The following is a 24,628-nucleotide window of genomic DNA, read 5'->3' as shown; positions in this document are numbered from 1 at the left end:
GATGATGATGATGAATTTGTTTTTCCGCTTTTGTCATCAATTTTTTTCCTTCTTCGTTCTTTCGTTGATTTATTCTTTCGTTGATGTTTTTTTCACATACAAAAAAAACATGTGACATAAACCTTGAACATTGATGATGATGATCAATATTGACAATGATGCTAATGATATTTATAGCCGAAAAGAAAAGAAAAGAAAGAGTTATGGAAAAAAACAAACGAAAAACCAAAAATTCAAAAATCCAAAAACCAAAAACCCAAAGAATCCATTTTTCAAAAAAAAAAAATTCGAATGTCCCATTCATTCTTTTTGATCATGCGCATTACCACCACAATCCGCAATTTGTTCGATTCGTGAGTTGAGTCAAAAATGTGCATCCAAAAAATCCTAACATCCAGTTTTTTTTTCTGAAATGTTGTTGTTGTTGATGCAACTGGATTCATCAACCAAACAAACATCGAGATATGCAACTTTTTTTATTTCTCGAAAAAAAAACAACATTCAATTATCATGTTGCAGCATGTTGGATTATCTTTGAATCATCATCATCAATGCCATTGCATCAATAAAGTGATGATAATTTTCGATGATGATGGTGATATTCATTCATTCATATTTGCTGAATGATAATGAATGACTACTACTTTTCTCTTTTTCTTGTTCTCCTGTTCTCTCAATTTCAACATTATCTAATTCTATATTTAGTCAATATGTTTTGTGTTTGATGTGTTTGTTTGGTGTGGTGTAGTAAATTGCTTTCCAACAACGATTAAAAGTTTGTTTCAATGAAACAACATCATCATTGCAATCCATGTGATGATATTTCACTGGTTTTCTTTTTCTTTTTCTCTGGTTTGTTTTTCGTTTTGTTTTGGGTTCCAAAAAACCATCAAGTACCATCAGGTAAAGTTGGATCATTTTTCGAATCATCATATTTTCCAAGAAGACGACTACCACGATAATTGGTATGTAACGATAATTATCATCACCATAATCATCATTATTTTTTTGTTTAAATTTAGATGATTTTTAATCCATAATGATGATGTGAATAACCAACTAACTGATAATATTTTTCTTCTTCTCTATATCTTTTTTTCTCATTTGGTTGTCATAGATTTTCTTGTGTGTTTCTCACCACTCGTTTTCGAATCTTTTTTCCTCATCGGATGATGATAATCCTGGAAAGGATCATTATTGCTGTTTGTTGTTCTCAATTCCAGTGCATCCTTTATTAGTTTATTTATTTTTTGTCGACTCCCGTGCTTTTGCATCTTTATGACATTTTTACAAATGTGAATAACACACACACATAAAAACAATGATGACTTTTCTTTTCCCATATAAAATTAATTTAATTTAATCCTTAACCACACTCACTAAGTGTATTTTGTTTCATCATCATCCTTATATCATGATTGTTGTTCAAAAGCAAACAAACACTGGGAAACTTGATACTTTTTCAATTTGTTCAATCAAAAATCAATGATGATGATCATCAAATTATCAATCAAAAATGTCAAAACAAACAACAACAACAACAACAAATATTTTCGACAATATCAACCAACCACATGAGCAACAACCATCAATCAATAGTCGTGATAGACTATTACGTCTTGCTGAATTAAGTTCATCTTGTGGTAAAAATGTTAAACAACAACACAATAAAAAACCAAAATTACGTATACCATCATTATCATTGGAACGTAATAATCATAATAGCCAAAATAGGAATAAAAAATCAACAACAACAAATAATAAATTAGCTGATTTATCATTTACAAATAATATTGAACATTTAGTTAATTCAGGTAGTAATTCTTCAGGTAAAATTAATAATACTACTGCTGCTGGCGGTGAAAGGGTTAAAAAGAAGCATCATCAACAACAGAATGATAATCAAGATGATGATGATTTGGAAGAAGAAGAAGAAAAATTTTTAAATCGTTGGAATTCTCTACATTCATCATCATCATCACGTGATTCATCTCAGGAATATTCAATCCATCCATTTAAAAAGATAACAGCAACAAATCAAACAACAACAACAAAAAGTGTTCTTAATAATCAACACAGGGATAATGATCTTCATGATAATGATGGCAATGTACAGCAATCATCATCGACAATATTGAATACGGATGTTAAATATTTTCACAATGAATCATCAAATATTGGTTCACGAATACCTTTATATAATCAAGGGCATCAAACTGATGATGATCATGATTTTATTTCTGGTTTTCACCCAAATGTTGATAATCAATGTTCAAATCTTTATCAAAAATATTATGAATTTTGTCGAAAAAATTTACCACAATTTTCATCATATCATCATAACAGCAAAGATAATCGATATGATCAACAACAACGACGACCATCATCATTATTACGAATGCAATCCGATTTACAACCATCATCATTACCATTATCATCATCATTATTATCATCGAATGTTTCTGCTGTCAAATCAAACAATATAAAATATATACCAATTCAAAGGATTAATGATGGTGAATCGACGAATATTCCATCTATTTCGACTGTAAAGGTTTCGAGTAAGGCTTCCAATGATCAAATTGAATCAAATTTTCAACAAAAATCATCGATAAATCATCATTCCAATGATAAAATATCATTCCAACAACAACAACAACCAAAATTTATTGTTTTAGATGAAGAAAATGATTATACAAATACGCCTAAAAAAATAACAACATCGACTCCTAAAAAAGATGATTTTGAATTCGAACACCAACAACAACCGGAGATATTATTTCCAAAAGTATACCTTTTTAATTGTGATCAATATCCACCACCACCACCACTATCATCCGAAATGATTAATGATAAACGGATTAATGGTGGACATGATGATGATCTCATTGGACAAATTTTTTCACTGGCTGATACACAAAAAAATTCAATGTTATCAATGATAATGGGCGATAATAATTTTCAAAATGAAGAAAAGTCATCTAGTTGTGATAAATTGGATATTATTCAATCATCTGATGATCGATTATCAATCGATAAGCATCATCATCGATCTGAAAATGATTTAACAATGAAAAATGATTTAACTCGTTTAGCGCATTTAAAAGAAGAACAACAACCGCAATCAGATAATTATTATTATGATGGTATGATTGATAGATTTAGGAAAAAATTTTCGTTAAAATCACAGCAACGAATATCGCTTTCAGCTGATAATTCACCTAAACATAAAATCAATATGAATATGAATTATAAAATCGATATTAATCAGAATAAAATTGATTTTGTGAATGGTGGTGGTGGTATTGAAAAACAATCGAAAAAACAATTGGAACGATATACACCATCACCAGAAATACAACGACGACGACAACAATTTATGTCAATAAATCGAAAATCATTAAGGAAAATTTCGAAAAAACATGGCCGTTTAAAACGATCACAAACACAACCATTGAATGATGATAATGATGATGTGGAAAAGAAGAATCTATTAATGGATAAAGATTCGGAAATATTTACGAAAAACAACAATAAATGGATGAATGGTGAAATTACTATTGATAATTATAATGATGATGATAATTATAAAAGAGTAAGTAATTTTTTTGGTGATAATTTGAATAAATCTGATGATCTGATTCACACGTGTGTGTCCATCGTATATATTTAGAATATCATCTATGCGGAAGCCATTTTTGATTATCAAGGTAATGATAATGAAGAATTATCATTTAATGCTGGTGATTTGATCGAAGTAAGCGATATTAGTCATAAACAATGGTGGTGGGGAACAATCAAGGCTATTACTAATAAATCAATATCAACATCAACCAAATCAAAATCGACATCAACAACAACATCGCAACCATCGATATCAAAAACCATGACAACAACATGTGATGAAATCCGACACGGATGGATACCAGCTTCCTATGTTCGTGTAAGTCGTAGTTAAGGATTATTTTTTTTTTGAATATGATTCGAAATCGATTTTGATTTTTATTCAATTCATTATCGATTTGTTTATTCGTTACTCATGATGTTTATTTTTGTTTGTTTCCATTCAATTTTTATTTTTTCCAGTTAAAAGTTAGCCAAGAAGAAACGATTGAAGAATCATTACAAAATGTTACTGACCATCATCATAGATCATTATTGATTGATAATCAACAACAACAACTAAACGATAATAATATTGTCGACAACAACAACGACCAAAACGATATGTCACCATCATCACAGATATCGACAACAACAACAACAACAACACCATTAACAACATCGACAACAACAACAAAATTAATGAGTTCGGAACAAGTTCGTTCGAATATTATCCTGGAAATATGGAATACTGAAAAAGATTTTGTTAAAAATTTAAAAGATGTTATCGATGGTTATCTAAAACCATGTCGTGATCGTAATGATATGTTTGATGAATTACGTATACAAACAATATTTGGTAATATTGAAGAATTATATGAATTTCAATCAAAATTTCTTGAACAATTAGATAAATGTATTGATCGAAAAAATCTAGCTGCAAGTTGTATTGGTCATTGTTTCCTATCGAATGAAAAAGGTTTTGATTGTTATAGTGATTTTTGTAAAAATCATCCATTAGCAACAAGTGAACTGCAAGATCTTTATACTGATCATAAATATGTAATATTTTTTGAAGGTTGTCGCCTGTTACAGAATATGATCGATATATCATTGGATGGATTTTTATTAACACCGATACAAAAAATTTGTAAATATCCATTACAATTAGCCGAATTACTTAAATATACACGTATGGAACATTTAGATTATCAATCAATTGCTGAAGCATATAAATGTATGCAACGTGTTGCACAATTAGTTAATGAACGTAAATCACGTTTTGAATCATTGGAAAAATTATTATCCATACAGGAATTATTTGAGAATTGGGAAGGACCATCATTATTGGATACATCATCATTATTAATACATTCGGGTGAAATTACCCGTATAATACGTACAACATGGTCAAAAGAATTAACTGTATTTATTTTCGATCATCTATTAATTATGGCAAGAAAAGATAGTCGTTTATTGAAAAAACGTACATATTTATTTAAAACACGTATTGAATTGGATTATATTGATTCGGTTATATCGTTGGATGATAATGTAAAAGATAATCATTTTAATATTATGGTTAAAAATGCATTTAAATTTTATTATCATCCAAAACAAAAATGGTATCTGTTTCAGGCAAAATCTTTGGAAGATAAAGAAATTTGGTTACGGGCATTCGAACAAGAACGACAGCGTTGTCGAGATGATCAACAACAATGTTTCATTGTTACTGAACAGGATAAAAAAAGTGCAAAATTAGCACATCAAAATCAATTGAAACAAAAACAAAAACCTAAATATTTTGGTAATAATATAAGAAAACCAACATTATATACAACGAAAATATCAACAAGAAAACCGGATACAGTTATTGCTGAAATTCCATTAGGACCAATGAAAGGTTTTGAAATTGATCGTTATAATCGTGCCGGTAGTCTGCCATCATATATTTATCATCAGGAAAAACATCGTATTCATAATAATAATAATAATCTTTTTATCAATGATAATAACAATCATCATCATCATCCACATTCAAATAAAAATCGACAATCAACAATGAATAAAAAATCCAATCGTACAAATTGGTTTCAATTTGGTAATAATAACCATAATAATAATGGTGGTGGTGGAGATGATAATACCACGAAACAAATGTTGAAATAAGGCAACCGCGGTTTGCCGATTCTTTTCTACAAAAAAAAAATTTACATTCCCGTGTGCAATACATAGTCATCATCATCGTTATCTTCCATAGAATTTTCCATAGATGAATCATTGTACAGAATTTTGTAAAAAACATTTTTTTTGTGATTTTTTTTCCTTCATTTTTTTTGAATTCATTTTTACATCATCTGTTTTATCATCGTTTATTCACTTTCTTTCTTTTTTATTTCATAATTGAAAATTTGTATATTTAGTCAGATATAGAGAAAAGTTGTGGAAATAAAAATTTGGTTTTTCGAAAAAAAATAGTTTTGAAATTGGAAAATTTGTTGGTAAAATTGCTTGAAAGTATTTTTTTTATACAAATTAGCATCATTGAATGTCTGATGTGTGATTAAATGAAAATTGATTAATTTATAGCAAAAGAAAAAATGGATGAAAAGTCTTTTGGTGTGAAAATAAAAATTCCTTCGTGGTTTGAACGTTTAACGATCATAAAGGTAATTTTTGTTTTTCAATTTGTTTCGGTGTATTTTTATGAATTTCGTCGTCGTTTTGGATTGGTTCAAAAGTCGAATATGAAAAAAAATTGGTTTTTTTTGAAAAAAAATAAATCTGATTTTTAAGCAGTTTCTGGTTGTTCATCTTCAAATAATTCTTCATCTTCAGCTGTTGCTTCTTGATATTGTTGATATTCATTAACTAAATCATTCATATTTGATTCAGCTTCAGTAAATTCCATTTCATCCATACCTTCACCAGTATACCAATGCAAAAATGCTTTACGACGAAACATGGCTAAAATGATAATTTTTTTCAAAAAAAATAGATTAGTAATGAGCATGAGTGATTGACAGATAGAAACTTACCGGTAAATTGTTCGGAAATACGACGGAAAAGTTCTTGTATTGCAGTTGAATTACCAATAAATGTTGCAGCCATTTTCAAACCACGTGGTGGTATATCGCAAACAGCCGTTTTAACATTATTCGGAATCCATTCAACAAAATATGAACTATTTTTATTCTGAACATTCAACATTTGTTCATCAACTTCTTTCATTGACATACGACCACGGAAAATAGTGGCAACAGTTAAATAACGTCCATGTCGAGGATCACAAGCAGCCATCATATTTTTAGCATCAAACATTTGTTGTGTTAATTCCGGTACACTCAATGCACGATATTGTTGTGAACCACGTGATGTAAGTGGTGCAAAACCAGGCATAAAAAAATGCAACCGAGGAAATGGTACCATATTGACGGCCAATTTTCGTAGATCAGCATTCAATTGTCCAGGAAAACGTAAACAAGTTGTAACACCGGACATTGTAACCGATACCAAATGATTTAAATCACCATATGTTGGTGTTGTTAATTTTAATGTACGAAAACAAATATCATATAATGCTTCATTATCGATACAATATGTTTCATCAGTATTTTCAACCAATTGATGTACTGAAAGTGTTGCATTATATGGTTCAACAACAGTATCGGATACTTTTGGCGAAGGCATTACACTAAATGTATTCATAATACGATCCGGATATTCTTCACGAATTTTTGATATAAGTAATGTACCCATACCGGAACCAGTACCACCACCTAATGAATGTGCTAATTGAAAACCTTGTAAACAATCACAGCCTTCGGCTTCTTTTCTGACAACATCCAATACAGTATCAACTAATTCAGCACCTTCAGTATAATGACCTTTGGCCCAATTATTACCAGCACCACTTTGACCAAAAATAAAATTATCCGGACGAAATAATGTACCAAAAACACCGGATCGTACAGAATCCATTGTACCTGGTTCCAAATCCAATAGTATAGCACGTGGAACATATTTACCACCAGATGCTTCATTATAATAAACATTAATACGTTCTAATTGTAATGGACTATCACCATGATATGCACCAGTTGGATCGATACCATGTTCATCAGAAATTACTTCCCAAAACTAAAGATTTTCAAAAAAAACGAAAACGAAAAAAAAATTCCATCAAAGATTGAAAATTGCTGGCTGATAAAAATATGTTACCTTGGCACCAATCTGATTACCACATTGACCGGCTTGGATATGGACAATTTCACGCATTTTGGATCAGAATCGAACTTAATTTTCACAAAAACCACACACACACACAGAGAGAGATGACAGACACAAAACACTTTGAATTTATCAAACAAACAAACAAAAAACTGTTGTCGTGTCGATTCGATGATCGAAACAAAGAAAATGAAATGATCAAAAAATGATGATCAAAGTGAACAGAAAAAGAACGAACAACGAACGACTTGTGTGGTGTGCTGGATTCAAACGATGAAATGAAAAAATGAAAACGGTCAAAAAAACACACACACCAAATCGAAATCAAATGATTAAATGTTTGAATGTTCAAGATGAAAGGCTGCTTTTTGTAGACAAGTTTTTTTTTCTGCTTTTGGTTGCTGATTCGGGTTTATTACTTTTTTTTGTTTTGCAAACTTCTTCAACACAAGAGAGAGAGAAAGACAGACACTCTTTTTTCGTTTACCCTTATATAATGTGATGGGGGAAGGGAAACTGGCATCGTTTTTTGTTCTGGATTTAATGATTTTCTTTGCTGTTTTTTTGGTTTTTGACTTTTGAGTTTTTTTTTTTTTTTTTTTTTTTTTGGTAAGCAAAGTGCAAACCGCGCGCGAGATTTTTTTTTCTGATGATGATTGGTGGTAGTGGTAAATTTTTTTTCGAATATAAAAATCAACCAATCAACAGTTTGACCGCTACCTTTATGAACTTGACCAATGAGAGAGAGAGGGTTAGGGTTGACGCCCATTAAAAAAAAAAATAATATTCTTTTTGAACATGCGCTTTTTACCACAAAAAAAAAAACAAATTAGCCTGTTGCTATGGTATTTTGAATCTTTGAAACTTTCCAAAAAAAACTTGATGAATTTTGGGCGCATGTTTATTACCGTCGTCATCATCATCGTTCGGGAATTCAATCAAAAAAAAAAACTTGTTGGTTCGGTTTTTTTTGGCTGACTGGCTGGCTGGTTGATTGATTCGCTTGAAGCCGTTGACCGAAGCAAGTTGAGAATCGATCGGGATTGGAAAAAACAAAGAGGAATATATGTTTGCTTTGTTTATTTCAGGGCAAAGCTCTTAACATTCTTTTTGTTTCCCTCTCTCTCATTCTCTCGGTGTTGGCATTGAAAAAAAACGGGAAAATATTTTCCCGAAAACAATAAAAAAAATATTTTTCTCGAACCCGATAAAAAAAAATCATTCAAGTGTGTTAACGCTATCAGCAAATTATTATCATCTTCAACCAACCAGCCAAAAAAAATATTGGCCATTCAAATTGAAAAAATGTTGAAAAAAATGGGAACAAAAAAAAAATTTTTCGAAAATTCCAAATATAGAACATGATATAAACAAACAAACAAACCAAATTAAACTCAAACCACTTGAGTACAAATAGAATCGAATCAAATAAACAAAACGGGAAATGAAAAAAAAAGTTTTACGAAAAAGATTTTTGTTTGAAAAAAACTATTTCGACCTAATACACAAAATGATCATCGCATTAGAAAATTCATTCATCATCTTCAAAGATTCATTCTTTTCTTGTTTTAATCCATTTAATTTTTTTCGGTAAAAAAATCTAATCCAGTTTAGCTTCGGATTCTCTTTTAATGATGAACAGAAAAAATCTTTTTCTTTCGGTTAATGATGGTGAACAATGGCCAAAACAAACCCAAAACAAAAATCAGAAAAAAATTGATGGCTGGATGATCACAGCCAGCCAGGAAATAAAATTTTCTTTTTCTTGTTGTTTTAATGAGAGAAAATTCTTTCTTTTAAAATTAAATTGATTACACAATATTGTCAACAACAGACTAACAATACAGGGTGATTGTTTTTTTGTTTCACCCGATTTTCATTTTTTCGCTGTTAACTTTTTTGATTTGTAAAAAAAAGGGTTGTTGACTTCCGACACAATTTTGTTTTTTCACCCGTTTGAATTGACTTTATTCATTCATTCATTGAATGTGAATGAATGATGTTCATTGAAAAACAATTTACAACAGACATCCATGTTTCTTTTCGTATGTTTCTTTTAATTTAATTCCGACAAACACATTCTTTTTCGTTTGTCGAAAACGTTTCGGAAAAAAAACCCAAGTTCGTTCACGTCGGTTATTATACTCTCTCTCCCCCTCACACACTTGTAATTGATGATGTTTGTTGCTTGATACAATCATATTCTGCTAAACCGAAAATAAGTTTTTTTTTTGAAAAATGAATGTGTTATTGCGAGAGAGATTAGGAAAAAAAACGGGAAAAATTTTTCGCAAAAAAAATTATTTTATTTATCCGGGTATCCGACAAAATACTTTATTTATGAATGAGCGAATGTTTTTTTTTATTCTGGGTTAAAATAGAACTATTTCGACAGGAAGTGTACGCACAAAAATCCTTGTGCTCACATAAACATTCGATTCGAACGAGAAACATCAAAAACATCAAAATCAACCATATCCGTTTATTGAAATTAGTAAACAAAAAAAAATTAATCAATTTTTTGACCAAAAAACATATTTCGAACGATCGTGATCCACAAAAAAAATGATGAAGATGAAAAATGTGTTGATGTTTTTCTTTCCCTATCCACAATGATGATGATTACCAACCAACCAAACAACAACGAACACAAACAACCAACTCTAAACATCAAATGAATAACGTCTGATGATGGTTTTCATTCATTTCATTCATGGATGTGTTATGTAATAGACTTTTGTTGTATTCCAAAATATCTTCTTTCGTCTTCTTTCCTTCTTCTTTTTGATATGAATGACAAGACACAAGACAAGACATGAAACCCGAAATAATGATGATGATCATCATCATGGATGTCTATTATTAGGCAAACTGGCTCAAACCATCATCTTGTTTGGTTATTTCGAAAAAATTCAACCATCCAATCAACCAAACCAACACGATATGTAGACATGGCTTTAAGCCATCAACGAAAAAAAAAAAGATTCTTCATCATCATCATCATTATAACTGATGGCTGCTGTTATTGAATGAATGGCAGCCATTTAAAATGAATGAATGAAAAAAAACAAGCTTCAAACTTGTTGTTGCTGATTATTTGATGAAACAAAAAAACATTTTTTTTATTAGAATTTCATGATAATGTCCAACAACAACAACAACTAAATCATCATCATCATCATCAAAAAATTCATTTCACGAATTTTATGATGAAAGAATCCCTCTCTGATGATGATGATGATGACAATAACTCTTTTTTTTCGGGTGTGAGTGGGAGGTGCATTTGGGTGGAAAAAAAATTTTGTTCGCATTTTTTTTCCACCGAAAAAAACTGCAAAAAAAAAAATCTATTTTCGGGTGTCAAAATTTCTAATTGACTTCATTGAGAAGAAAATAATGATCAAAATCGACCAAATCAAAATCGATTATCATTATTAATGATCAAAGAATCAAGACTTCTGTCTTGAAAAATAAAAAATCTTGTTCAAAATGCCAGATGTGTTTCTTTTTTTCGCCAATTTTCGGATTGATTTTTGTTTTTCATTCAACCGGATTGGTCGACATAAAAATCGAGATCAACTTTGTTTGTTTGTTATCGGATGAGAAACCCGTTCATTGTTTGTTTGTTTGCTTGCTTGGTTCGATGAAATTCCAACCAAATTTAGCTTTTTTTCGTCTATTTTTTCAGATAAAATATCTTGAAAACTATTTCGACATAACTTGGTGGCATTCAGATTGTCTTGTTATGATGATCATGACCTTACTAAAAATAGCCAAAAAAAATGAATTGTTCCATCCAATTACTATTTCAACACAACCAAAACACTTAAAGGAGGGGAGAAATGAATGAAAATTGTCATCATAGACGATATGGATCGATGAATCAATTGATAAGAATTATCGATTGATCAAAACAAAACAAAACAAAGAAAAATTACAGTTTTTTTTTGATTGACAGCTAATCGGCTTAGGATTCCCTGATTGTTTTTTTTATCGGCTCCCAAATTGAATAATTGTTTTCTTTTTTTTTCTCTTAGATAAAGAAAATTGATAATTTTTCCTTTTCAACACTTTTGTGCGTAGGTGGGTAGATATAGTTTGACTAAAATGGATAGTTTGACTAAATGTGTGTGTAGGAGGTGGCGATAATCCATCCATCCATCCATCAAAATCTATTTTAGAAATGAAAGAAAAAAAAATTCAATCAATCAACCAAAATAATGGTGATGGTTTGGATGTCATCAATGCCGACAACAACAACAACAACAAAATGATGTCGAAGTAAATGAAACAAATTACAATGTAATTTGTTTTTTTGGGTAATTTTTTCAAAATGAAATTTCTAAATTTTGAAAAAATTAAATCTAGTCATCGTCATCATCATTATTAAAATTCAAACGACAAGATCAAGATGATGATAATGATCAAGATGTTCATGTCCATGTTCTTGTTCGTCGTTATCATCATAATCATCATCATTAATGATTTACATCAGAACAACAGAAAAATAAGATTAGTGAATGGAATAAGATAAGATAATCTACATTGGACTTGAAAAATAATTTATGTTCACAAATGATAATGATGATGAAACGCCCAGAATTTTTTGGTTTTTAATGATGGCCAACAAAACATAGCCTATCATCACCATTAAACAAGACAATTTTTTTTTCTCTTGTGTTGATAACTGTGTTTTACAGGACATCATCATCATTGCAGTAGTATTATTATCAACTTGGATGATCGGTGAATGGCCATGTAATTCTTCTTCGAAATTAAGATGATGATGATTATAATGATTATTATCAAGTGCAATAAATGATGTTTGGGCGATGACAACAAATGAAATGAAATTCTTGTTGTTGTAACTAACTTAATTTTACAAAAACAAAAAAAAAAAATTATATTATTATTACAAAAAAACAACAACTAAACAAGTTTTGCTTACCAGCATAACTCTTTCTTTTCTTTCGATGTTCAGTTTTCGTCGATTTTTCATTCGAATCGTTTCGTTCATCTCATTAAAATTTATGGCCAATGATTATGATGATGATGGTCGATTTTTTCTTTTCGTTATTTGTTTCATCATCATCTTTGGCTGGTATTCAAGGCACAGATATTTAATTTTCGCTGCATAATTTTCATTCAATGTCGATGTCGATAATTATTATCATGTCTTCAGGGGGTTTCTTTCTTTCTTGAGCTTTGAGCTTTTCTTTCATTTTTTTGTTCAACAAAAACAAAAATCGAACACATCAAAAAATCGAATAATAAAAAACATTCGATGTGCCGGTCGGTTTAGTTTTGATTTCGGGTTTTTTTTTGATTTTTCTTTGCTTACTTGAATCACCGATCATCATCAATGGGAGCCATGAAATTATCTTTAAATGGAAAATGTCTATTAATGGCTTTTTTGTTTGTTTATCTGATTTTCGATATTATCATCATTATAATAATCATAAATAATCAAACGTCCATCACTATTTTCCGTTCGATATTTATCGATAGTATCGATAAATTTCTTACCTGACAAGATTCGAAACAGAAGAAAAGAAAATTCATTCGAAATCAAATCGTGATCCAATAAGCTTTTTTTTTCTCATTAAATGTCAATCATAATCATCATTTTCGTTTTGTTTTTTTTTTTAATAAATAAATATTTGTTTGATTTAACCCACCACTATTATCGAATCAGTTTTCTTGAGAATGTTTAAACAAGCTACTGCTGGTTTTCGTTATCTTTCAAAATCAATTTTGATAATTCCAACATTTTGATTGACAGTTTGATATGCGTAATAAATTTCGATCGATAATCTTAAATAATGAAATTAAAACGGAAAAAACGAAACACCCTCTGATTGGAAAAATTTGATCATTTTTTTGATTAAATTAACAAAACAAAACAAAATATACTGACCATTCATTTTATCTTTTGTAACCAATTTTGTTTTTGTTTTAAACAGAGTATATAATTTTCAATCGAATTGATCGATCAATTTCTTTTGATTTTTTTCATCGGTGTCAATGAATCTTCTTGATCATCATCATTGTGAAAAATCGGTTTCAATAACAAGATATATTGTCTAATATTACATACAAATCATCAAGTTAATGACGACGACGATCATCATCATTATTAGCATCATAAAAAAACAAATCACGACATTCATTCAGAGAAAAATAATGGCGACGATTGAAAAATGATTGACATCACGAACCAATTTTTCTATTGTCAGGATTTTGGTTGTTGTCGTCGTGATGATGTTTAGATCAAATTTAAAGAAAAAACAATGGCTACCCTACTTAACTGTCTTGATTGTTTGTTGTTGTTGTTTTTGATTGCCAAAAAAAAAACTAATTTCTTTCAAAATGAAACATTGCTGATCGCGGGAATACATTCGGATATGGAAATAATCATCAAAAACATTCGAATTAATTCGAACGTTAAGAAAATGAGTGGTTTTTCGAATACGTCCTATATGAATTGGATTCCACAAAATTCCATGGATTTTTTTTTGTTTTGCAAAAACAAAAAATCCATGAAATTTTTTTTTGATGAAACTTTGTTTTGAAATGTGATAATTTTTGGATTTGGAAAAACGAAAAATCAAAGCAAAAAAACTTAATCTAAAAATAATGATCAAATGGCTTGGATCAATACGCAAGATCTTTGTGTTGTTTTAATTACCCAGGTAAATTTTTCTGATTAGAATATTTTGTTATTCTGATTTTTCGTTTTCGTTTTCGTTTTTCCCATTTTAGTTATTATTTTTTGCCTTCGGTTGGTATATATTTGTTAAAAAATTATTCCGTGATTATGAAATTAATCATAAATGGATACAGATATTATTCTGTGTTACATTATCCATATCATGTTGTATGTTTGAATTGATTATATTTGAAATTGTTGATTTTCTTGATACAAGGTTTGTTTGTTTGTTTGTTTTTCTTGAATTTTGATCTTTAATTTTGATTTTTTTTTCTTCTAAAAAATGCATTTAGTTCACGTTATTTTCATTGGTATCTATCCATTTATTTAATGTTATTTATGTTATTGGTTGCCTTACCATTTTCAATATCATATTTTTTGATTGAAAATTGTTTTTCCGATGGCCGTACACCGATTAGATGGCGTTCCAAATTCATACTGACCGGTATTGTATGGTTAATGTTTATTGTTATTTTCTGGAAAATTGGTAATCCATTTCCAATATCATCACCACGTCATGGTATATTATCGATTGAACATCAAATTAGTCGTGTTGGTATTATTGGTGTTACATTAATAGCAATGTTATCCGGTTTTGGTGCCGTTAATTATCCATATTTATCAATGTCATATTTTACAACCACTGTAACGACAGCTGATTTAGCTAATGCTGAAAAACGTTTAATGCAAACATGGGATAAAATTGTTATGAAAAAGAAACAAATATCAACCGCATTGTATAATCAAAAAATATCCTCAACTGGTGGTTTGAGTGGTAAACTAATGCAGAATTCTTCCTCTTCATCAACAAATTCCAAAACATCATTCTGGTCATATTTGAAAAATTTCAGCTCAACATTTGATTTTCAAACAACAAACATTCAACAACTACAACGTGAATGTTCAAATTTAGAAGAAATGTCCAGGCAATTATTTCTTGAATATGTTGATCTTAAACGTATGGAAGATAGATTTATACAATCACGAACGATAAAAGGTCGTTTTTTTAATTATTTGGGATATTTTTTCTCAATATATTGTATATATAAAATAATATTGGTAAGTGATCTGTTTTCCCGATAATCAAATCAAACTATATTTTCCCACACTTACACAATAGTGTACAATCAATATTGTATTTGATCGTGTTGGTCGTATGGATCCAATAACACGTACACTACAATTTCTTGTCAATTATATTGGTATCGATGTTGATGTAAAATTCTGGTCACAACATTGTTCATTTTTGGTGATCGGTGTTATTGTTCTTACATCAACACGTGGTTTACTTATTAATTTAACAAAGGTAATGTTTGTTGATGATTTTGAAAAAGTGTTGTAATCCTTTCTGGTTTGTTTTTCTACCACTTTATATATAGTTTTTCTATGCAATTTCATCATCAAAATCATCAAACATTATTGTCTGTTTATTAGCCGAATTAATGGGAATGTATTTTGTTGCATCAATATTATTAATGCGTATGAATATGCCATTAGAATATCGTATGATTATAACTGAAGTACTTGGTGATTTACAATTTAAATTCTATCATCGTTGGTTTGATGTTATATTTTTAATATCAGCATTGATTAGTATTGGTTTTATTTATATTAGTCGTCAACAAATGTTGAAAAAAGAATTGTGATTTTTATTGATTGATCATCATCATTTTCGGAACAAATTCAAACATTACCTACGTTCTATCTTTGTTTGCTGCTGCCATTGTTTTCGGACCAAAATTGAATTAACGATTCAGGCAGCCCCACTTCCAAAATTCTAATTTTTTTTTAATTTATTTAAACAATAAACTTGTTTTTCAGATAAAAAATTTTTCATTTTCACTTAAAATCATTTAACCATTATTATTTTTTTGATTTTTTGTTATTTTTCTGCGATTTTTTAAAGATATTTTTTTTTGTTTTTTCAATTGTGTTTTTGAATATTCCAATCTTATTTGAAATCTTTTTTCTTGACCATAAAAGCATACGATAAAAGATGGCACCACCACCACCATTACCAACACCAGCAATAACAACACAATCAGGAAAATTAGTTTTAAAATTTGATCCCGAATATGAATTACCATTTCATGGTCCATATCAGAAACCAACAACAGTATTATTACGTATACGTTCAATTGTACAAGATAAAATAATATTAGCATTTAAAATAAAAACAACAGCACCGAAATTCTATTCGGTTTCACCGACACATGGTTATCTACAACCAGATAATGAATGTATAATAACATTAACGTTTAATGGCCAGGAACAGGATTTACGTTCAACCAAAATGAAACATAAATTTTTAATACAAGCAACCCGTGCACCAGATGATTTAGAATCAATACAACCGGATCGTTTTTGGAAAGAATTAAATTCAATTAGTAATCAATTAGGCAGACAATCGATTATAATTTATGAACATAAATTACAATGTTTATTTGATATATTCAATGATAATAATGTTGATACAATGGTTAGTGCTGTATCGGATAAAGTTATTAAACCATTGAAACAAGAACAATCGCAATCACAATCACAATCGCAAACACAACAACAATTTAAATCATTTGCTGCTGCTGATGAATTTGTAAATCGAATAGCAACAACAACAACAGCGACAGCGGCAGCGACAGCGACGACAACAACAACAAAATCCAAAGCAAACGATAAAGAACAATCATCAGTATCAACATCATCATCAACAATCGTAAATGATGAACAACAAAGACAAAGACGTTTTGAATTGAAAACATTAATTTGGGCCATTTTGGCTGCAATTCTAGCTATAGTTGCTGCATTACCAATCTATTGGAATCGTTTACGATTACGTCAACGTCAACAACAACAACAACAACAACAGAATCCACAAAATGAAACGATGATTAACGATGATTCGCCCGTTGATGATGATGATAATAGTCAAAATAATCAAACATTTACATTACCATGGTTATCATCATTGTGTTCAACATCGACATCATCCTCATCGTCATCATCGCCATCTTCGGATGGACATTGTCGTATGATGAAAAAATTAACATATATTGGTGTGGCAATATTTGTTGCCATAATTGGTTGGGCTATTTATCAATATCAATATTATTGGCGTATACAACGATAAACAAACGTGCAGACGTTCTTTTTGTGTAAATGATGAAAGAAACGTGTAGGCGTGGGTACAATTCGAAACGTGTGGGTGTGTGTGGGCGTGTGAAAATGCGGATGAAAGAGTGTACACGTTTGAATTTTTTGAATAAAAAATTTTTGAAAAAAAATTATTTTTTAATTCAATTTACAAAACAAACAAACAAAAAAAAATATATATTACATAATACAAATGGGGGGAAGGGGGCGCTCGTGGTGGTGGTTGCATTTTACAAAAATACTTTGCGGCTAATTCCAAATTTTTAATGATGTATCCCATGAACCAGTTGCTAATGCAACACCATCATCCGTAACACCCAGACAAGCGATACGATTATCATGACCACTTAATACGGTAATACGTTGTTCACGCAATACATCCCAAACATAACAATTAAAATCATCATAACCACCGAATAATAAACGGCCAGATTTGGAAAATGAAACCGATGTTAAACCACAATTAATATCTGAATGTTGATAACAAGCTAATTGTTGATCGGAACGTAAATCAAATAAACGGCCAGATGAATCATCCGAACCGGTTGCAATTAATTGGGAATTTGGAAAAAATATTACCGAATTAATATCATTTTCATGACCATGAAATGTTTGATGACATAAACCATCACGTAGATCCCATAACCGTGCGGAACGGTCACAAGATCCGGATACAAATGTACGTTGATCAGGTGATAATGATAATGACATAACATCACCTTGATGTCCTTCAAATACAGTTAATTGTTGACCGGTTTCAATATCCCATAGAGCACAGGTCATATCACCTGATGTAGTTAGGATTTGATTATCATTCAAAAATCGACAACTAGATAGGTAACCATCATGGCCAATCAATTCACGTACAATAACAAAACGACCATCATTTGTAGTTGCATTTAGATTATAAATTGTACAAAGATTATCAAGGCCACCACATGCAACAAATGAACCGGATGGAGAATATGCACAACACATAACCCATGATGATTTTAGTGGGATGGCATGTACTTTGTTCCCAGTATAACCATCCCAAACAATAAGTTTACCATCTTGTGATGCTGAAACCAAATGCCGAGAATCAGTTGACCAATGTAAACCATAAATTTTTGCTAAATGACCACGTAATGTTTTACGGGTTTTTAGCTGTAAACGACCAATTGGATGAATATTATTGGTTTGTTGTTTCAAATTAGTATCAGCTGCTAATTTACGTACGGCCATAATTTTTGTACGTAAAATTTCAGCTTCATGACGTAATCGATCTAATTCAGCTTCGTCGGACATTTTTCTTAAATTCTTTTTTTTTTACAAATTCTTACAAAAATGATGCTGCAGGGTTAAATTTCAAAACAACACACACACAAGAAAAAAAAACAACATTGAGCGAAAACACAAAACAATTTTTTGCAGGTTAATTAGGAAAAAAAATGAATGACAAAAACAACAACAGCAGAAAGTTATTGTGGATGATTCGACAAATGATGATGATTATTGCACAAACATTTTTTACTACTTTATCATCATCATCATCATGGTGACAATTAACAAAACTTTAACTAAAAAAAATGCTGCATTTTTTGCTAACGATAACAACAAACAAGGTGTTGAGGAGAAAAAATCCATCAGGAGAATCGTGTGGCATCAATCAGAAACCAGAGTAAAAAACCCAAAAGAAACAAAGATCGATCAAAATGAGTGAAAAAAAAAACACTTTGATAATGTTTTCTACAGACAATCAATTTGGAGATTCTAAATTGAAGGAGATTAGAGGAAAGTATAAGTGGAGAAAAACAACATCGAAAACACAGTAAGTCACAATGATGATGATTTGTTATTCTATGACTAAATAGAAAAAGTTTTGTCGTATCACGACAGCCATTTTTTTTGATGTTTTGTCACCGTTGTTGTTGTTGTAGTCGTCGATAACATCGATGTTGATGATGGTGACAAAAATAATCTTATCATTCAATGATTTTTTTGGGTTTGGATTTAGGGTGTCTTGGTGTCTGGTTTGAGAAGAAGAAGTGGTTATGATTGTTGATGTTTGGTGTCTGGGTGGGTGAAAATCCTTGTCATTTTTTAGGATAACGGGATGGCAGGATGGAAATAGTTTCGGGTGGATGTCGGGTGGTGGTGGTGGTGATGGCTATAAATAATCTGCTATGTCACCCAAAGAGAAATAAACATACATACCATACACACAGAAGAAACACACAGCAAAAATCATTTCATCATTTTTTTAACCTTGTTTTTTTTCTATCGTTACCAATAATTTCGTAAAAAAAAATTTCCGGAAAACAAAAATTTCTCGGAAAGTTTCCAGGATTGAAGAATTTTTTTTTCCTCCATTCATTCATTAGATCAATATTTAGCCACCCATGTTTGGTTTATTTTTTTTTCTGGCAACATTTCTTCATTCATGTATGGTGGTAACAACGTAGTCGGTTATATAATAATCCATCATCATCATCATCAATTGTAAATGAATATAATAATAACCCGACCAGGAAATAAATTCTGTATACAGAATAATTGGATTAGATTCTGTGAAAAACGAAACAACAACAATAATAATAATAATAAATTCTGCTGCTGTTCTACAGAATCAAGCAATGACATTATTAGCCTAGATTTATATCATTCATTTATTCTGGTGGCTGCTGTTGATGATGATACGGGTAGAGAGAGAGAGAGAGAGGAGGTTGAATTTGGAGCCATAGAATCAGCCAGTCAGAATATGTGCATAGAATTTACAATTAATCCCTATTTCCACATATATTGTCTATGTGTGTGTGTGTGTGACCCGATTTGACCTAATCATAATCATCATCATCATCATTTGGTCCTAATCATATATATATAACGTAATTATTGTGGAAAAGCTATTCACCACCTCCAGCTAATCTAATCTATTTTTTGATTCAAATTTTTTTTTTTGAAAATTCAAAAAAAAAAAATCATTCAACAAAATGCTTTCACAACAACAAGATCATCATCACAATAAACATTTTCGCACTCCTTGTTTTTTTTTTTCTTGTTCGAAAAATGACAATAGAAAAATGTTTTTTATTTTTTCTACAGAAAACTTTTGTCTGTCAATTGAAAAAAAAGATTAACATTTGTTGGATCGCGTGTTCCAAAAATGATGATCAACAAAATGATAATGCCGGTTATATGATGCATATCAATTTTTGGATGACCATCAAATGTTCTGTCGTCATAACCAAGAAAAGCATTATTTTTAAAAGAAAATTTCGATTTTTTTTTCGGGGGAATTTGCATTACAAATGACAGTCAGTAAGTCAGTCAAGTAGACAAACTTGATGATAAAGAAAAATGTTTAATGGATGAATTTTCAATTCAATTTGGCCAAATTGAAATTGAAATCAGTTTCGTTTCAGTTGAAATAGGATCGAAGGTCGCCGTAAATGTAAATGTTTTTTTTTCGTAATATATTTACAACGGTTGTATCGAAATAGCCACCACCACCACTATTACCACACAGATAGCCACCAAATCTATCTAAAATAAGTCAAACTTTAAGATAATGATCATCAAAGTTTCTTCGTTCGTTCGTTTTTCGTTCATTTTTTGATAATGATTATGCCTGACTGACCAGCTGCTGAATGTAATCGATCAATGTCATTCGATAAAAGAGACGAAAGACAAGAGACGAAAAGAGACAAGTAAAAACATTTTTTTTTATTTATATCAATCAGGATTAATATCGATAATCAAAGAGTTTTTTTTTGGAAAATTGAAATATACAAACAAAATCGATCAATATGGATTGATGTCTAAATAGACAATTTAACAATATATTGAACATACAGATACTAATTAGGTCGAAATAGATTATTTTGGAATCCTTCGATTGATATCGATTTGATCTGATCTGATCTGATTAAAAAAAATATGTCATCTATGAAAAGCCGAAAGAAGATAGAAAATATTTCTATTTTGGCCAACAACAAACAAACAAACAACAACAAAAACCTAATAACCGAAAACCGAAAATACCAAAAAACCCTAATAACCGAAAATTGTGATTGATGATGTCAATGATTAGCTGGTTTGTTTTGTTTTTTTCGGTATTTTCTGGTTATTAATAAGTATCATTTCTCCATCTCCATTATCAATTGATCTAGCAAAAAATGTTGCCCATTCATAAATAACGTTTTTGTTTGTTGTAATGTTTGGCCCCCCTTCTTTCAAAAAAAAAAAAATCATTTTGAATTAATCCCTCACCACCACCACCACCAACAGCATTTAACCCTTTCCCATTACTCATCCAGAAGCTTATTGCATTTAACCCAGTGAAAGAAAGAAAGAAAGAAAAATGAATTTAGTTTAATCTATTGTAATTATTATTAACCACTAACTACCATCATCATCAGATAATACAATTCAAAACCGAACCCCACACAGAAATCTAACTAAATTTTCAAATTAATGGGACAAATGAAACCAATGAAAAAAAAGAATGTTTTTCTGCTTGTTCTTTTCGCAATAAAACAACGAAACGAAAAACAAGACGCCCATACAGAATGGAATGGAGAAACACAAATATCATCATCAGATTTAGATTCATTTTCGTCCGTTTTCAGTTATCAAAATATTTTGTCAGGTTATAGTTGCTTGAATTACGTGCTACCATTCCCAAACATACACAGAATTCCTACAGAATATTCTTCTATTCTATGAAGAAAAGAAAATCATTTGTCGCCGTCATCATTGTCGATTCACCATATCAACCATAGGAATATCTGAAGAGAGAGAGAGAGAGAGAGAGAGAGCGAAATATTACATTACAAACACACACACAATGAATATAATGGGGTTATGCTCCAATTATTGCATTGTGAATGTAATTAGCACCCTGCCTGCTTGCCTATCTTTTGTTTTTTGTTTTTTGTAATTGTTTCACTATTTCTACCTATCTTGTTTTTTTTGTTGTTGTTGTTTCATTATTCTTCAAACACTAATGATATTTGATCCATAATTTTTGCTTTTGTTCAATCATAATGACTCACATACACACACACAGGAAATGTCACTAATTTTTTGTTTTATTTTCAGGGAAATTGATGATTTTGATTTCCGGAAAGTTTCTTTCTATTTGACACATTATCGGCGAATTCATCAAAATTCTGTTTGCTAATTCAAAAACGAAAAAAAAAAAATTGTAGGACGAATTAAAAAAGATTTTGCTTTCTCTCTCGCTGTGAAATTTTTAATTACTTTTCTCACCAAAATCCAAAATCCAAATCCAGTCAGTAGTTCAGTTTAGTTCAAAAGTAAAGTTTCAATGTCATTATTACCTTGTTGTTGTTGTTGTTAACATCATTAACACGCATTATACATGCACGTGTTGACATAACAACAACAACAACAACAACAACAACAAATATTCAGCCTTTGTAGACAAAAAAGAAAGAGAGAGAGAGAGAGAGAGAGAGAGAGAGAGAGAGAGAGAGAGAGAGAGAGAGAGAGAGAGAGAGAGAGAGAGAGAGAATAAAGTCTACTGATCTCTAATGATAATGATGATGACAAAATTACGTATTTTCAAATGAATCAAAAAATGAATGAAAGAAATTAATTCAAACAACAACATTGTTTCAAGTATAGTAGCCCTTTTTTCCAAACAAACAAGCAAACAAACAACAACAAAACTTACGCCCAAAACATTTGAACGAACAAATCTACAAGCCCTTGATGTATTTGTTGATGGATGGATTGATATCATATCATATTTTTTTTCTGTTGGCCATCATCTTGTGTTTTCTGTGTTTGTTTCTATGTGATTTAATCATTTAATCATCAGCAAAGATAGATAGCCTTCTTCTTTTCTCCCAACAAAAACAAACGAAATGAAAATCTTAAATATCAAATAACAAACAAACAAACATTCATTAAGATAAAAAAAAGAATATATCTTATCTTAGTAGTGGAGAAAGTTTTTGAGAAATCAAAAAGGAAATGTTTGAATTTTTTCATTTCAAAGAAAGTTTCTCGAAAAGGAAGAATTTTTTTTTTTGTTTTGTTTGTGGAAACACATAATAATTAGCGTAGGAGTTTTTGGAAACAATTTTCGAAACAAAAACAACAACAGAAAATCGATTGGAAAAAAACAAAACAATTTAAATTAATGGAAACTACGTGTTGAATGAGGATTATCATTCGGATAACAATCGGATCAATTTTCTCATTGAAACAACAACAACAAAACAAAATTCATATCCGCACTTTAAAATCGATAAGCTTCTGACTTTTGCATCATCAAATCATCATCAGATCAGATCAGATCAATGTTGGTGGTGGTGGCTAATTTTCATTCGTTCTTTTCGTTCGTACTTCGATTCATCATTATCATCATCAGGCGAAAATCATCACCTGTCAAAATGTTTTTTTTTCAATCAATCCATTGATGATTATGGTTTATTTTTTTTTAATGATTACGACACGAACTGTGTGGATTAAGAACATTGTGAAAGGATTTTCGCCACCAAACGCCAAAATCCAACGCCATTCAACAATCGAGAAAATCGAAAATCCATTATCATCATCAGCATGATGATCATTGAATGTGAACAATGTTTCAATGATGATTACAAGGATCATCATCGCGCATCTGAACCAATTTTTTTACTCCAATTTGGTTGTTTTTTTAAAAAAAGTTAGCTGTGCTGTTTTTTTTTCATTACCTAATTGTGTGTAAATAGTCGAATAGTGTGTTACAGATATTTTAAATGGTTGTTGTTGTCCCAATTTTCAGTAGATTTACATAGTGTCATTTTTCTTCTTCTTCGTTTTTTGATTGTTTTTTTTTCGTCAAAGAAAAATCATTATAACCTCATCATCATGATGTAATCACCCTGTAAAACAAAAAAACATGATGATTATTATGAATCTGGTTGTTTTGTTGTTTTACTG

General features: G+C 30.3%; 4 protein-coding genes and 1 long non-coding RNA gene across 6 annotated transcripts; 2 read left to right on the top strand and 3 right to left on the bottom strand.

The window, feature by feature from the left end:
* The first annotated feature begins 123 nt into the window (after positions 1-123).
* LOC113797633 (uncharacterized) lies at positions 124-6,568 on the top strand. The gene is made up of 4 exons (XM_075819632.1): positions 124-965; positions 1,118-3,595; positions 3,674-3,943; positions 4,087-6,568. The coding sequence occupies exons 2-4, from the start codon at positions 1,517-1,519 to the stop codon at positions 5,770-5,772; spliced, it is 4,035 nt and encodes a 1,344-aa protein (XP_075675747.1). The 5' UTR covers positions 124-965; positions 1,118-1,516; the 3' UTR covers positions 5,773-6,568.
* Positions 5,964-8,207, bottom strand: LOC142644912 (tubulin beta-1 chain-like). Its single transcript, XM_075819638.1, has 3 exons — positions 7,825-8,207; positions 6,642-7,743; positions 5,964-6,570 (listed from the first exon to the last, which is right to left on the bottom strand). The coding sequence occupies exons 1-3, from the start codon at positions 7,879-7,881 to the stop codon at positions 6,395-6,397; spliced, it is 1,335 nt and encodes a 444-aa protein (XP_075675753.1). The 5' UTR covers positions 7,882-8,207; the 3' UTR covers positions 5,964-6,394.
* Positions 8,208-11,048: 2,841 nt separating this feature from the next.
* On the bottom strand, positions 11,049-14,284 carry LOC142644850 (uncharacterized). 2 transcript variants are annotated; one of them, XR_012846023.1, is made up of 4 exons: positions 13,751-14,284; positions 13,360-13,687; positions 12,782-13,214; positions 11,049-12,705 (listed from the first exon to the last, which is right to left on the bottom strand). It is a non-coding gene; the product is annotated as an uncharacterized LOC142644850 (long non-coding RNA). The 2 variants fall into 2 exon arrangements; XR_012846024.1 differs by having other exon boundaries at positions 13,360-13,647.
* A 70-nt stretch (positions 14,285-14,354) lies between these two features.
* On the top strand, positions 14,355-17,836 carry GPHR (Golgi pH regulator). Its single transcript, XM_075819410.1, has 6 exons — positions 14,355-14,525; positions 14,596-14,759; positions 14,836-15,601; positions 15,663-15,848; positions 15,922-16,069; positions 16,597-17,836. Exons 1-6 carry the CDS (start codon positions 14,478-14,480, stop codon positions 17,667-17,669), a joined length of 2,385 nt encoding a protein of 794 aa, XP_075675525.1. The 5' UTR covers positions 14,355-14,477; the 3' UTR covers positions 17,670-17,836.
* LOC113797626 (guanine nucleotide-binding protein subunit beta-like) lies at positions 16,476-19,497 on the bottom strand. Its single transcript, XM_027348038.2, has one exon. The coding sequence runs from the start codon at positions 18,977-18,979 to the stop codon at positions 17,942-17,944; it is 1,038 nt and encodes a 345-aa protein (XP_027203839.2). The 5' UTR covers positions 18,980-19,497; the 3' UTR covers positions 16,476-17,941.
* Positions 19,498-24,628: the final 5,131 nt, after the last annotated feature.

Source organism: Dermatophagoides pteronyssinus, unplaced genomic scaffold, assembly GCF_027571235.1.
Source record: "Dermatophagoides pteronyssinus isolate colony J.1.1.1.1 unplaced genomic scaffold, Derpt_VIB-CSIC_2022.12 sq0004, whole genome shotgun sequence".
Classification (NCBI taxonomy): Eukaryota; Metazoa; Arthropoda; class Arachnida; order Sarcoptiformes; family Pyroglyphidae; genus Dermatophagoides; species Dermatophagoides pteronyssinus.
The sequence above is the reverse complement of the archived record's forward strand: the minus strand, read 5'-3'. Positions and strand labels throughout refer to the sequence as shown.

Bases quoted from the DNA above. Each gene is read 5' to 3' on its own strand.
- LOC113797633 (XM_075819632.1), top strand. From the start codon at position 1,517: ATGTCAAAACAAACAACAACAACAACAACAAATATTTTCGACAATATC. The intron at 3,596-3,673 runs GTAAGTAATTTT...GTATATATTTAG, and splicing joins ATGATGATAATTATAAAAGA to AATATCATCTATGCGGAAGC. The intron at 3,944-4,086 runs GTAAGTCGTAGT...TATTTTTTCCAG, and splicing joins TACCAGCTTCCTATGTTCGT to TTAAAAGTTAGCCAAGAAGA.
- LOC142644912 (XM_075819638.1), bottom strand. From the start codon at position 7,881: ATGCGTGAAATTGTCCATATCCAAGCCGGTCAATGTGGTAATCAGATT. The intron at 7,744-7,824 runs GTAACATATTTT...GAAAATCTTTAG, and splicing joins GTAATCAGATTGGTGCCAAG to TTTTGGGAAGTAATTTCTGA. The intron at 6,571-6,641 runs GTAAGTTTCTAT...TTATCATTTTAG, and splicing joins TATTTCCGAACAATTTACCG to CCATGTTTCGTCGTAAAGCA.
- GPHR (XM_075819410.1), top strand. From the start codon at position 14,478: ATGGCTTGGATCAATACGCAAGATCTTTGTGTTGTTTTAATTACCCAG. The intron at 14,526-14,595 runs GTAAATTTTTCT...TTCCCATTTTAG, and splicing joins GTGTTGTTTTAATTACCCAG to TTATTATTTTTTGCCTTCGG. The intron at 16,070-16,596 runs GTGATTTACAAT...CAGGAAAATTAG, and splicing joins GATTATAACTGAAGTACTTG to TTTTAAAATTTGATCCCGAA.
- LOC113797626 (XM_027348038.2), bottom strand. From the start codon at position 18,979: ATGTCCGACGAAGCTGAATTAGATCGATTACGTCATGAAGCTGAAATT.